Source organism: Sapajus apella, unplaced genomic scaffold (genome assembly GCF_009761245.1).
Source record: "Sapajus apella isolate SASKATOON/1434 unplaced genomic scaffold, GSC_monkey_1.0 scaffold33, whole genome shotgun sequence".
Lineage (NCBI taxonomy): Eukaryota > Metazoa > Chordata > Mammalia > Primates > Cebidae > Sapajus > Sapajus apella.
This window is the reverse complement of record NW_022436973.1, coordinates 5,259,844-5,274,835: the sequence shown is the minus strand read 5'-3', so window position 1 is coordinate 5,274,835 and position 14,992 is coordinate 5,259,844. Positions and strand designations below refer to the sequence as shown.

The 14,992-nt window shown below is 52.7% G+C and overlaps 1 protein-coding gene across 1 annotated transcript in view; it reads right to left on the bottom strand.

The window, feature by feature from the left end:
- TGM2 (transglutaminase 2) overlaps positions 1-14,992 on the bottom strand; it is a 37,857-nt gene that overhangs the window by 12,367 nt on the left and 10,498 nt on the right. Inside the window, exons 4-8 of the mRNA XM_032294976.1 lie at positions 11,178-11,296; positions 8,398-8,526; positions 7,179-7,356; positions 2,552-2,687; positions 1,759-1,862 (exon numbers count right to left, since the gene is read on the bottom strand). Coding sequence (XP_032150867.1) covers positions 1,759-1,862; positions 2,552-2,687; positions 7,179-7,356; positions 8,398-8,526; positions 11,178-11,296 — 666 coding nt within the window. The remainder of the gene's footprint in view (positions 1-1,758; positions 1,863-2,551; positions 2,688-7,178; positions 7,357-8,397; positions 8,527-11,177; positions 11,297-14,992) is intronic.

The following is a 14,992-nucleotide window of genomic DNA, read 5'->3' as shown; positions in this document are numbered from 1 at the left end:
TGTGGGGACCAAGTCTCACTCTGTCACTCAGGCTGGATTGCAGTGGCGCGATCTCAGCTCACTGCAACTTCTGCCTCCTGGGTTCAAGCAATTTTCTGCCTCAGCCTCCCAAGTAGCTGGGATTACAGGCACCCGCCACCATGCCCAGCTGATTTTTTGTATTTTTGGTAGAGACGGGGTTTCAGCATCTTGGCCAGGCTGGTCTTGAACTCCTGATCTCGTGATCCACCCACCTCAGCCTCCCAAAGTGCTGGGATTACAGGTGTGAGCCACTGCGCCTGGCACCAGCTCAGCTTCTTATTAGCTGGGTGACTTCGGGCCAGTCACTAACTTCTGGAAGCAGCAGTTTCATGTGGAGATAAGATTTCAACCCACCTAATGAGCATTCATGAATTATAGATGTAAAGCTCTTAGCCTATACTAAATGCTATGCAAGTATCTGATAAATAAAATGGAAACGTATCCCAGGCATCCTAAGGAAATCATGGAGCCAAGGGCAGGTGACATGTTAGCAAGTAGGACATCTGTCTCGTTTCCTGCTCGTACTGAGAGTGGAGCTCAGTGTCCCGCGTGCACCTGACCTCGGGGCGTGTGTGTTCTGCAAGTGCATACGGGTGCCTGCTGTTTACATAAGTGTGGTTGATAACTGCCCCACACTGCCCGCAGACTTCAATGCTGAGCACCGGAGGCTGGAAAGGTACAGTCTAGCAGGTCCACGTGATGGACCATGGTCATGTTCAATAACAATCAAATCACAGAAACCCACCTGCTGGAGGAATCCTAATGCTTTATTGAGAAGTGGATAGAGCTGGGGGAAAAGGCTCCATATAACTGGAGGTCTTAAACCAGGGTCCATGGTTTCCCCCGAGGCACCGCCAACGGAATTCAGGGGTGCATGAACTTGGATGGGGAAAAAGGGCTATCTTTGTTTTCACTACAGCCCCTCCTTCAATTACAAAAGCAGGAAACGAACCGCAGCAGCCTTAGGAGCATGCAGGACTCCTAGGAACCACAGGCGTGGTCATTACGATCTTACAGCTGTCACAGTTGACAGCAGGAAATTCATGTACGCTCGTAAATTCTCTCTACCGCTATATGATGGACTTACTGGTTCCATCACTAGATCTTCTTCTATAAAGAAGCATGGATTATTATATCATAACTTTATTTTTTAAAACTGTGATAACTGTATTTTAATGAAATTGGTTTTCTTTATAACCCTGTGCATTATATTTTATCCATTTAAAAATTCCTTAGAGAGCGTCCATGCGCATCACAAAATTTTGTCTTGGTTGTACTCTCTCTTTTAAACACACAGGTACTATGTGTGTGTGTGTGTGTGTGTACATACACATAGATAACATATATATAATGTTTATATATACATACGTGTGTGTGTTTTATATATGTATGGATATATAGACACACACACATACACACACAAAAACATGCGATTTGAAATCAGTGGAGGCTTGTGTGACTGTTAATGCTGCTTATTTTAGCGTGAGAGGACAGACGCTATTTGGTGTTTTTCTTTGTGTTTCTCTGTATTTCCTGCTTTCCAGAATGCATGTGAATTGCTTTTGAGATGATCAGGAAGTGCGCTATGAAGATGTCAGTGAGGTCCCCCTCCCCGGCGTGGACCCGTCAGTGGTCTCCGGGTGAGCTCCTAGCTCTGCCTCCCTCCAGCTGGGTCACTTTAACTCCCCAAGCCGCGGCTTCCCCATCTGCTAGACGCGGTGGTGCCCGCCCACGCACCTTCGCTCTTCTCCTGGGGCGTTGGGTCCAGGGCCTGCCAGCCCTCGTACCCCGGCTGCAGGTCCGGCCTGGTCATCCACGACTCCACCCAGCAGTGGAAGTTCCTGAGCGGACAGCAGGGGATGAAGCAGAACATGAGCAATATCCACTGCCACGTCCCACAGGCAGCCCACCCACGCAGGTCCCCGAGGCACGCCCGCCTCGTCCCAGACAGTCCAGCGCGTCTCCCCACTGCCCTGCTCTTCCTCCCTCGGGGGCCCAGCTCACAGCACCCCCCCAGCCAGGCGCCCACAGCTACACCTCAGAGCCCTTCTCAACTCCTCTCCCGCTCCTCGCCCCTCTCAGTGGCCCCTCTGACCTCCTGATGTCTTGGCTCCATTGCTTCTTTCCTGTCCGTTCAAAGCTTATCACTCCCGGCTGGGCCACGCCCCAGCCCCCTGCCCCATCTCTGCCCCCGGCCCTCCTGGCAGTTGTCAGTGTCAGCACTGCCCTCTCCCACTCTGAAGCCTGGAGTGACAACCTGTTGCCTTCGGAATCAAGCCTGGGCCCCCCAGTGCGGCAGTCCAGACTCCCCACACACTAGCAGCACGATCCTCCCGAGGCCCCATCGTGTATGTGGTTGACTTTCTCTCCCGCTAGGTCTTGGCTCCTGTTGTCCCTCCCCAAGCCTGCTCAAACACTGCTCAACTTTTAAGGCCCAGTTCCAATGTGATCTCCTCCAAGGAGACCTCCCAGGTGTCCTCTCCATGGGGCCCTTTCTAGTGGGCTCTGACCCCCCCCAGCCCCGCCTCACCATATCATCTCGCTCTTGTCACCCTGGATCTCCCCAAACTCATTGCGGAAGTACTCGATGAGAAGGTTGCTGTTCTGGTCATGGGCCGAGTTGTAGTTGGTCACGACGCGGGTGGGGATGCCCAGGCACCGCAGCACTGTCGGAGGAGTGGAAAGCTGGGTGATGGGATGGGCTGAGGTCCTGAGACGTCCGCCCTGCTCTGGGCCTCCGCCTGCCCATCTGTATTCTAGGGGACACTGTGTACCCACTGTCCAAGTGGGGAGAACATGAGCCAGCCCTTCTTGCCTGGACAATGGCGCCCACCTCTCTGGTCACCCCATGTTCACTCTATCGCCCTCATACCACAGTTGCCAGAAGGAGACTCTAAAATACAAATCAGGGCTGGGCGCGGTGGCTCACGCCTATAATCCCAGCACTTTGGGAGGCTGAGGCAGGCCTGAGGTCAAGAGTTCAAGACCAGCCTGTTCAGCAAGGTGAAACCCTGTCTTTACTAGAAATACAAAAGTTAGCCGGGCGTGTTGGTGCATGCCTGTAATCCCAGCCACTTGGCAGGCTAAGACAGGAGAATTGCTTGAACCTGGGAGGTGGGGGTTGCAGTGAACCGAGACCGTGCCACTGCACTCCAGCCTGGGCGACAGAGCGAGATACTGTCTCAAAATATAATACGATGCAATGCCATACAATACGATATGACATGATACAATACAATACATCTGGTGTTAACACTCCTCAGATCAACTGCCCACGGCTCCCCATGGCCCTTGAAGTCAAGGCCAGAGCCCTGGCCATGGCGCTGGGCCCTCAGGGTCTGGCCCCTGACCCCCTCCTCGCACACGGTGCTCCACCACACTGGCCTCCAGCTGGCTCTGCTCCCTCCAGCCTCAGGGCATTGGTGTCTGCCATCCCCTCTGCCTGGAAGGCTACTGCCAGGCTCAGGTTGCCCATCATTTGCATTCACAGCACGGTGGAGATCGTCTTCCGTTCCACTGTATAGGCATGTGAGGGATTCTTTAATTAGTCCTCCAAGGACAGTGAGGGATCTGTCTTATGTTAGATCCTGGAGCCCGGCACAGGCCTGTCATTGACTATTTTGTCAAACAGGATGAAGGAGTGGAGGAAGGAGAGAGGAGAGGAAAGAGGGAGGGAGGGAAGGAGTGAATGAATGACTGACTCTCCTCCAGATAGGGATTTAGAGTGAGACTCAAACAGTGGGACAGGCAGAGGAGGGGACAGAGCTGCTTCCAGCTGTGCGACCTGGGACCAGTCCCTTCACCTCTTTGGGCCTTGGTTCCATCTCTATGTGCATTAGTGATACCACTGGGGGCGCACCATCATTCCCAATGTAGGAGAACACGGATGCATGTGGCCCTGTAATCAGGTCAAAGCACAGGCCAGAGTCCTTAGACATGTTGGGAGGGCCCTGTGTTCCTGCCAAGGCCCTGTTTGCTGGGAAAGGGGCCGATGTTGCAAAGACACATTAAACAGAGACAGGACATTGACTGGCATCTGCAAGCTGGGCGCAGCTCAGCGGTGGCGGAAGAAGCGCAGGGGAGGGAGGAAAACCCCAGCGTGGATCTTGGCCACACAGCCCGCTGGGTGCTCTGGCAGACGGAATGATGGGTGCTTTTACTTCCTCATTTTTAAAAAGTCCTTTTTATGTATATTGTAAAAGCAACAGATTCACAGAAAAAATATCTAAAAAATGAAGAGAAACAATTACGTTATTATATAATCTGTGGGACTTTTGCTGTACTTTTAGTTTTGATTTAAACTGAATCTGGGGGAAGGGGAAGGGATGTGACCTTTGCCCTGGGCTCAGCATCCATCGGCCAGGGTAAGAGCTTACCGGTTGCCCCTGGATTCCTGCCAGGAGACTGGTGGGAGCTGGGAGGAGGGAGGAAGGAACAGCTATGGCCTCCTCCTCCTGCCTGGTTCCTGTGCCCCTGAGGCCTGGGCAGAGCACAGCTGCAAGGCTGCCCTCAGTGAAGGCTGGTGTCATAACACCAGGTCTTATCCCACCATGCAAGGGGACTGTGTATAGACCACAGGACGGTGGAGGCCTGTCTCTGCTGCCCAGGGAGCCAAGCACCACTCCTGCCCCAAGGATGGTGTCACGGGAGGCCTCATCACAGTCTAACAGGAGGCTGCCCCAGCACCAAAGACACCTGGATCAGAGCCTGACTGTGTTGCTCACGTGCTGTGTGACCTTGGGCAAGACACTCCCCTCTCTGAGCCTCCATTTCCTCCTCAGTAAGAGAAGCTAAGAATAGCAACTTGTGGGGATTTGTGGTGATTCAGAGAGAGGCTGTGGGTGTGCGCAGAGCCTCGCCTGCCCATTCCCAGAGCCAGCACTGAGACGGCGCTGGGGAACAACACAGTGTGTCACGGTGCCCGTTACAGCAGACGTCACCCATCAGTGCTGGCTGACTCACGGACGTTGAGGAAGTACAGTGAGGGATCTGCCCTAGAACGCCGGAATCCCAGGCTCCCCTGAAAACCCCCCGGCCCCAGCCTAACCGGAGCTGGAGACTGTGCTAAGTGATCTCTCCCTGGTACAAAGAGCTTCCTGTGAATGAGATCATTCGCCACTGTCTCCATTTCACAGATGAGGAAACTGAGGCTTGGAGGCATCAAATCTCTTGCCCAAGTCCACCCAGGGGTTAGAGGCAGAGCTGGATTCAAACCCAGGCAATCCAGCTCCAGAGTTCATGGCCCAATTCGCCACTGGCTCCGCACATGAACTCCACGGCCACGGTGCTCGGAGAGTCCTTTTCTTGGCCAGGTTTTCCCCAGCTCCATCCCACACGGCCTGAGAAGAGGCTACAGGGACCGGGACACAGCCCTGGTCTTGCGGAGTGGGCAGCCCGGGGCAGGGCCTGCTGCTGAACCTTCAGGCAGCCACAGCCCAGGGTGACAAAGGTTTCTGCAGGTGAACCTGGGGACCCCGGCCTTGGATGGTGGGGACTCTCTAGGAAAACCCATGGGCTTCTTTGAAAAGACGTGTTTTAGGCCTCTCAGAGGGAAGTTTCTGGGATGAGGGAGTTACCACAGGAAAAAGGAATTCAGCAGTCACAGGGAACGGGCAGTCCCAGGCAGAGAGGCAGGGGTCAGAAGGCAAGGACAGCGAGCCGAGAACCTCAGTTAGGCCGCCCCGACCCAGCCTGCTGCTGTGGAGGACGTGCTGGGAGCCTCCCGGGCACCCTTTCCTGGGCCTTAGCACTGGTTTTGGAATCAGAAAAGCCAGGAACCCCAGACCAGGCTTTTAGATTTCCTGAGCCTGGTAATAATAATAGTAATGACGATAAGTGACATCGTCACATACGTATTTTCTATCATGCACCCAAAATCATTTTAAGCACGTTCCACATTTATTTATTTAGAGATGGGGTCGTGCTGTGTCACCCAGGCTGGAGTACAGTGGTGCAATCATAACTCACTGCAGCCTCAACCTCCTGGGCTCAAGTGATCCTCCTGCCTCAGCCTCCCAAAAAGCTAAGATTACTGGGGCACCACTATCACGCTCAGCTATCTCACACAATATATATTAACTCATTTAATCCTCATAACCATCCCGGGATAAAGTTATTATTGTCATGCCCATTTTACATATGATGGAACTGTGGTTCAGGGGAGTTAAGTGATTTACCAAAGGACACACAGCGGGTAAGAAGCAAAACTAGGATTTGAACCCAAGCCTCGACTCCAGAGTCTATTTTTTTTTTTTTTTTTGATAGAGGCTCTTGCTCTGTTGCCCAGGCTGGAGTGCAATGGCACGATCATAGCTCATTGCAGCCAGCCTCCTGGGCTCAAGGGATCCTCCTGCCTCAGCCTCCTGAGTAGCCAAGACTACAGGCACCCACAACTATGCCTGCCAACTTTTATTTTATTTTATTTTATTTTGTAGAGACAAGGTATCACTGTATTGTCCAGGCTGGTCTCAAACTCCTGGCCTCAAGCGATCGTCCGGTCTCCAGAGTCTACATTCTCAGCCAGCGTGTGATGCCAACCCATTCTCGTCAACACCATCACAGCCTGGGAACAGTGGCCAACATTTTCTGGCCTTACGTTTTTAAGATTTTTGTTTTAGATTGGTTTTACTTTTTTGGTTTGAAATTGCTTTACCTTCCCCCTCTGCGTTTTAGAACATGCTTTCTTTCTTGACACTGAGATTACTGCTATGCTCCAGTTCTTACTGGCTGAGATTTGCTGAGAGCAACACTGGGCCAGGTTCTGTGCTGAGCAGCCTCATGTCACACCCACTCTAGGAGGTAGGTCTTGTTGTCCCCGTTTTCCAGATGGGGAAACTGAGGTTCAGAAATAATTCATTTGCTCAAGGACACAGAGCGAGTGGTGGGAGGGTGGGGATTTTTAACTCAGGTGTGCCTGGCTCCAGTGCCCAAGTTCTCAGCCCATGCAGTTTCCCAATGATAGCCTTGATCCTAGCAACCGCCGGAGGGATGGCTATTGGATAAAGGACCAGAGAGGGTGGCCACAGGCTCTAGGCCACACAGCGCATTGATAGTGTTGGTGGCAGGGGCAGGACCAGGGCAGGGATGTCCTGATTCCTACTCCGGTGCTCTTTGTGCCCTTCCAGGGCTCACGACCCACATCCCAGAGTGCAGCTCACCTGTGCAGGCCACGGCAGCGAAGACCCAGCACTGGCCGTACTTGACGCGCTGGCAGCCGTGGTTCCTCCAGCGCCGCAGGATGGCCACGCTTCCGATCCAGAACATGGGGCTGACGCCATCGCCGTAGCTGTTGTCCCAGCGTCCCAACAGCACACCCTGGTCATCGTTGCAATTGACCTACGACCAGTAGGGCAGCAATGGGGACCGAGCCTGGGATGGGGTGACGGCTGTGCCGCCCAGGTGAGCCTGAGTACAGCAGGGGGTGAGAGGTGGGGAGGGGAGCTCCAGTGTGAGGAAAGAGCAGGTGCAAAGGGGCCACGGTGTGTGGCAGACCGCGGTGTGCGGCAGACGGTGGGGGCTGGAGCTAGGGGACAGCAGGGAGATGGGGAAGGAGGAGGTGGGGCAGGTTCAAGGTCTTGAACACAATGCTGGGATGTGACTCTGTCTGTTCTGTGAGGACAGGATGGTTCGGGAGTGACACAGTGTGATCTAAGCTTTACAAAGACCCCCTTGTGTCCCCCACCCCAGATTATGTGTTCCCCTGAACTCCCATTACCTCGAGAATATAATCAGCCTCCTGACCACGATCCACGAGGCCGTCTGGTCTTGCCCCTGCCCTCCTCTGCGGCTTCCCCTGCACCCGCCGGCCCTGCTCACTCCGCTCCAGGCACACTGGAGGCCCCTCCTTCCTCAAACCCGCCAAAGTCGCTCCCTCTGCAGGGCCTTTGCACAGTTGTGCCCTCTGCCTGGGTTGCCCTTCTCCTGGGTACCACCTTAGGGAGCCCCCCAGCCCCTCCCTGAGCCTGGGCCCTGCGGTCCGACGCTCTCACACCCCAGGTTCCTTCGGAGCGTGCACCATCATTAATGACTGCCTGCTCGTTCACGGGGGATTTTGGTTAGTGTCAGTCCCCTCCCCACTATCCCCTGAAACACAGTCTCCATGAAGTTAGAGGCCACACAGGACTTGTTCTCGACTTCTCCCCAGTGCCTAGGACACAGGTGGTACTTGATAAATATTTGCTGGAGAAATGAGTAAATTAATTGCTCATAGCATCACCCTCATCTGTGAAAATCCTGTCTTTCCAAAATAAGGTCTCTTCCTTGAGACTTACCCATCTCCTGGGTACCCCCACCGCCCCCAGCACAGTGGATGGCCTGTGTCTGCACTGTGGGGGAGGGGCTTGTGGGAGCCCCCTGTGGGCCCTGCCACTCACTCACCATGCCGCTCACCACCCGGCCTATGTAGATGGGGCTGCTGCGGCGGGAGCAGTCGCGGCCAGCGTCTTTCATAAACTTGGGGTTGACATCCAGAAGCATCAGGCAGATGTCCAGGATCCCATCTTCAAACTGTGTTAGAGGAAACAAGAGGAGAAACAGGGAGCTGGAAAGCCACCTCCTCCAGGGAGCCTTCCTTGAAGCTTTCAGCAGCTGTTTCCTGCTCTGTCCCACACAGCAGACTGGGAGGCTCCAGCTGAGTCTCCCAAATCTCCCTGGTGGCAGCTTCTCATGGCCCAGGAGGGAATGGAGTGGGACAATGACTGGGTGAGCTGTGAATGTGTGACAAGGGGGTGACAGTCTTCATCAAGGGCCTGGATGGGGAGATCTGGGAATCCGGAGCAGAGCCCATGGAGTGGGCAGCCCAATGTCTCCGGGGCCCCTGGGGACACTCTGCCTGGGCTCACTGCACCAGGGCCCTTGCACGTGCTATTTCCTCTGCTCGGAATGCTCTTCCTGCCACTTTCTGCAGGGCTCACACCTTCTCATCCTTGCCATTCAAATGTCATCTTTCTCAAAAGCAGGACACCTTCTTGTCACCTTCCATTGGACCACCCGCCTTCAGGGGCCCTTCTGTCTGCTCTCTTCCCCCCTTCTCTGTGGTCCTTTCCTGGTCCAGATCTCCCTCCAAGCTGCACAGTAGCCTTCTGTGGTGTGAACCATCTGTGGCTCCCTATTGCCATCAGCCTGATGTTCGGGGCTGTTCACACTCTGGACACTGCTGGCTTCTCCAGCCTCATCTCTTGGGACTCCTTCACACACAAGGTATGCCCCAAGCTACAACCTACCTCTCAGGCACGACATAAACTTTCCCACCTCTGAGCTCTTGCATAGTTCCTTTGGCCTAGTATACCATGCACACACCTCCTTGCTTGGCAAACTCCTACTTGTTCCTCAAAGCCCAGCTCAAATGTTCCCTACTTCAAGAAGACACCCCCCCGACACCCATAGGCTATTATTCCTTCCCTTCTCTGGGTCTTGTCTTCCTGGACTGTGATCACCTCCAGAAGCTTTGCAAGGGCCATGTCCCACGGCCCAGCACAAGCCCGGATACAAAACAGGACCTTGGGAAATATAGGAAGAATTTGGCTTTGTTCTCTTTCTCAAGAGAGAATAAAAAGCCTGGAAAGATAATAGCCAATTCACTTTCTGATGTATTTTATGCATCACGGTCATACTACCGTTTCATTTACATCCCACAGCAGGCTACAGGGTTGCTGGGCAGAGAGTTTTGCAATTATCATCACAATATTCAGGTGAGAAAACTTTGGTCAGAGCCTGAGATTATACAGGGAAGACTTCCCTATGGTTTCAGGGCAGGATCCTCTAGCCCTGAACATTGAACCTGATGCGGAGGCTGCTGGGGGAAGCCTCAGGGTGAACCCCACCCCAGGAGGCCAGTACCTCCTAACACACCAGGAGGCTGAGTGGCCAGGGGTGCAATGGTTCTTGCTTCGTGAGTTTTTCCAGCAGAGTCTCAAGAATTTTTACAGGTCACTGGATGATAAATGAAATACATCATCACCGGTTTAGAGAACCAGCCCAGGCTGGCCGGCTGGAGAGGGAGAAACCATGTGAAACAGAGATGAGCCATCAGCTGAGGCCGGCCATGCCCAGCCCAGACAGCATGCATGGCTGACCCATAGATTTGTGAGAAATAATAAGTGATTGTTGTTTTTAGCCCCTAAATTTCAGGCTTATTTGTTGTGGGAAGTAGAAAAGTTCCTTTTTTAAAGTTTCCTTTCTTGTTAAAGAATAAATCATGAGTGTGCTGATAACTCTTTGTTAAGCCCCATCCTATGTAACTGTTAAACATGCCATGCTTACATGCACGTAGTACACTCTATGTGCTTGTAATTTTACCAAGATATCTGTGCTGGACATGCTCACAGGCATGTCCCAGCTCTCCATGGCTTTTACCTGTTTAGAAAAGTTTTAAGTCGTTAGCCAATCGGGTTCTAGTTTAAATTGTGAGGTCTGGCTCCAGCCAACGGAGATCAGACACAGCAGTAAGGACAAATCTAAATGCATAAGGGATAAATGTATCTGTTTTCCTTTGTTCATTGTACTCTCGTGGCAAGATGGCTAATGACAGTACCGGTCCTACAGTCCGGGAAATAAAAATTGCATTGCTAAAAGATCCTTTGTCTCAGTGCTGATTTTTCTTTGCGGCGCCAAACATCTATTTCCCACATTTGTTATGCAGCAGTAGCTAACAGATACAACCAGATTGGCAGTTTGCAGAGTATGGTTACTGGACAAGCAACATCAGCATCAACTGGGAGCTTGTTTGAAAAGCAAATTCTCAGCTCCCACCCAGTGTTTTAACACCCTCCCGGTGATCCTGAGAACCACTGATCTGGGTGAGGGTTTAACGCCCCTTCTTAGCACATGCCTAGCACATAGTGAGTGCCCTCGAGTGCTGCCTATTATTTCAATACTTGACCTTTACTGTTCCCTCTTCCCCCTCCCAGGATACCAACCAACTTCACAGCTCCCAAAGGCTCTCCTAGTTCTTTCCCCACCTTAAATCCAGGGCCGCCGCCTGTGCTGTGTGACCTCGGGCCAGCCTTGGCCCTCTCTGAACCTTCAGCCATTTCAGGGCCTTTGCATCCACGACAGCATGAGGTGGGTGACTCTGACTCACTCCCACCTGTGCAACTTTGGCTGCCCCCAGACACACAGGACCTGAGATGGTTGGGAGAGACAGGGTGTGGGCTTACCTGCCCAAAGTTCCAAGGTACACTCTTGATGAACTTGGCCGAGCCCTGGTAGATGAAGCCCTGCTGGGTGAGGACGTACTCCTGTCGCTCCTCTTCCGAGTCCAGGTACACAGCGTCCACTGCAGGCAGGTAGAGTGGGGTCTCAGCTCTGGGTCTGGTGAGGCCCAAGGTCCCTGCAAACCTGATGGTCAAGTATGCCAACTCCCTGGGTCAAGCCAGGGTCTCAGGGATCCATCCTTCTTTTAATTAGAAAAAGTAACCACTAATGAATAATCCCGCATCAATGAGGTAATGTGCTATCGGTTAGTGACAACTAAGGCTGCCATTTCTCTGACACTCAGCACGTGCCAGGACCTGTGATAAATGTGTTATTACATTTAATCTCCAGAAGAGTCTGATGAGGAAGGGATCCTCGAAAGCCTCATTTTAAAGATGGGAAAACTAAGGCTCAGGAATATTTTATAGCTGGCAAAACTGAGACTAGAGATGGAGGAGCACTGGGCCAGGAGTCAGGAAACTCCTGATCCTCATTTGCTGTGTGACCCTGGGCAAGCTACTTCGCCTTCTCTGCCCACCTTAACACCTCACTGTGTTAGCACAAAATGCAGATCTGAAAGGTGCTTTGGAAACTAAAGTCCTGAGTAGCATGAGGGAAGAGCCTGATTCAAGGTAAAGAGAGCTCAGTAGCAGAGGGGACGGCCAAGAAAGGGTTCCTGCAGCTCAGCAGAGGTGGGGTCCTGTCCGGCTTGAGGGAGTCACAGAGGGCTCCCTGGAGGAGGTGACATCTGAATGTCATCTTGAAAAATGATTAAGGTTTAGAGACTTGGAACCTGGAGGGTGGCATTCTAAGCAGAGGACCAGAAAGCACAAAGCCTTGGCTGCTGGAAAATGCAGGGCATTTAGTTGTCTGTGGCCAGTGAGGGGAGAAGAGGGGCTGAGGAAGTTGGGGCCAGATGGTAGGGGCCCAAAGGTCAGACTGGCTTTACTGACTTCTTCACCAATGAAGAAGCTGAGGGCAAGAAGGAGCACTCTGGAGCTCCATTATGACTTTGGTGAGCCCTGGGCCCTCTTGGCTTCATGCATTCCTTCCTCCATTAGAAAAAAAGTAACTGAATTTTATGACTGCCTTGGTTAATGACAGCGATCTCAATATTACATATTAGAAACTATTGTTCAACTTAAATGTTCATTTTTTTCTTGTGATTTTAAAATCAATTAAAACATGTTCACGGGCCCCTAAAACTTTCTCGGGCCCCAGGCACTGTGCCTTCTGGGTCTAATGGGGAAGCTGGCCCGGGAAGGGAGCAGCTGCCGGACCCTCTGACCCCTGGGCTTTGTCATGCCCATCTGCAGCGGCCAGCAGCGCACTTTCATCACAGTGAGGAGAAACGGGAAAGAGGCCAAATCTCTTGTGTATTCTGCTCTTTGGCTCTGGAAACTTCTATAAAAGTTAACCTTGAAGTCAATGAACTATAATGGCTCTGCAGCAGCCGGGGGATGTGGGATAAAGAGTGAAAGAGAAAGGAGAACCCACAGTGTTTCAACATTAGAATGAGTGTCAGCATTTGTTGACTTGTCCGCACCCCAGCTCGGGATGCCAAGACTGTGACGTCCCCAGCTCATGTCTCCATCCGGTAAAGGTGGGGGCCCTGGGGACGTGTAGCCTTGCACACAACTGGCACTCGATCATATTGGTCTTGGAGCTGAGGTACAGGAGGGTCCCATTTTCCAGGCAGACCTTTCCCACCCACCAGACCAATTTCCTCCCGCAGCAGCCTGAGTTCCTCCCACTCCGGTCCAACTTCCTGCTTCTGCATCACTAGCTCCATGGCTCCCGCCCTGGGATGTGGGTCACTTTAGTCACTGTGCCACTTGGCTGACCGCCACTCCAACCCGCTGGGTGAGGCCAAGTAGGAGGAAGGGAGCCATCCCCCAGACACGCTCCCCATTCCCTGAACTCTGAAACCCTGTGGCATGGACAAGGGTGGGGACGTCGGCAAGTTCCTGTCTCGTTGGCAAAGCTGCCAACTAGTTGCGACCCTCTGCAGATGGACTGAAATTCAAACCAAGCCTACGGTGGGGTCTAGAAAGGCTACTTCTGTCCCAAGAAATTATTTCATTGGCCACAGGGTATGAAGCAAGGGTGCTCATTGACACACCATCCCTGCGCGTGATGAACCTCTGGGCACAACCTCGTGGCCATCAGTGGGGGCTAGACCATCCACGTGGGCAAGACACAGGGCACTCGAGGCCCTTAGAAAGAATGAGCAGATGTGGCCGGGCGCGGTGGCTCACACCTGTAATCCCAGCACTTTGGGAGGTTGAGGCGGGCGGATCACCTGAGGCCAGGAATTCGAGACCAGCCTGGCCAGCATGGCGAAACTCTGTCTCTACTAAAAATTAGCGGGGCATGTTGGCGCATGCATGTAGTCCCAGCTCCTTGGGAGGCTGAGGCAGCATAATCACTTGAACCTGGGAGGTAGAGGTTGCAGTGAGCCAAGATCTTGCCAGTGCACTCCAGCCTGGGTGACAGAGTAAGCCTCGGTCTCAAAAGAAAAGAAAAGAAAAGGAATGAATGAGCAGATGTGTGCAGACCAATGTGGAGAGATCCTCACGCTGTCTCTCGAGGGGAGGAAACCAAGATGTAGGCTGATGTCCACAGCGGGGTCCTTTTATGTTTGAGATAGAGACACAGAGATACCTGTAAAATATGGCAATTTCTCCAGGCACATACAGACTGACCTAAGGAGGTGAGTCCCCACAAAATGTCTAACAATGGTGTCCCCCAAGGAGGAGGGGTCAAGGTGGGGGCCATTTCTCTGTAGGCTTGAAGCTCTCCCCTCCCCTCCCTTCCCCATTCCTCTCTTCCCCTCCTCTCCCCTCCCATTTTATTGAGACAGAGTCTTTCTCTGTCGCCTAAGCTGGAGTGCAGTGGCACAATCCCAACCAACTGCAGCCTCGACTTCCTGGGCTCAAGCAATCCTCCCACCTTAGCCTCCTGAGCAGTTGGGACTACAGGTTGTCATCGTGTCCAGTTAATTTTTGTATTTTTTATAGAGATGGTGGGTTTTTGCCATGTTGGCCAGGCTGGTCTTGAACTCCTGGGCTCAAGTGATTCCCCCGCCTCAGCCTCCCAAAGTGCTGGGGTTACAGGCGTGAGCCACTGCGCCTGGCCTTGAAGCTTTTCTAAAGAGAATGCTGTCAGGGCTTACTACTATTGGAAATAAAAATCAAAATATGGAAAGGAGAAAAATTGAAAAGCTTTCTGCTCAAATATAAAGTGCCTCAAAATAGAGAAGGAAAAAAAAATAAAGCAGTGGCCCAGCAGGAAGGCGGCTGTCTAACAGCCAGGAGCCAGGCTCCCTGCCCTTTTGAGGAGGGACACCGATTCCCAGGAGGGTCCTGGCCCACGAGGTTTCTCTCCCTGCTTTGTTTCATTAGAGCAGGAAGGAAACAGACCATTAGAACCGACTGCCTTGCTAGTTAGATGGGAAAATCGAGGCCTGGGGAGGTGACTGACAACCCCTGGCTCCTCCCCCTGGCTCAAGTCAGTTTCCGCTGTTTCAAACTCTCCCCTCTCACTTTCTAGTTTTGTCCAAGGTTGTCCACTTATTTATTGAAAGAGGTTCCAAAGACCACTTAACTTCTCCAAGCCTGCGTTTCCTGTGTGTGAAGTGGGGACGCTGACATCTCCCCGTTGGGATTGTTGAGAGGCCCAACAAAATGGTGCGTAAGGAGGCAGCTGGGCAGTCAAACTGCTCCTACTCACCCCCCGCACCCCAGCCCGCCCTCCAACCTCACCTCCCCGTTTCCCT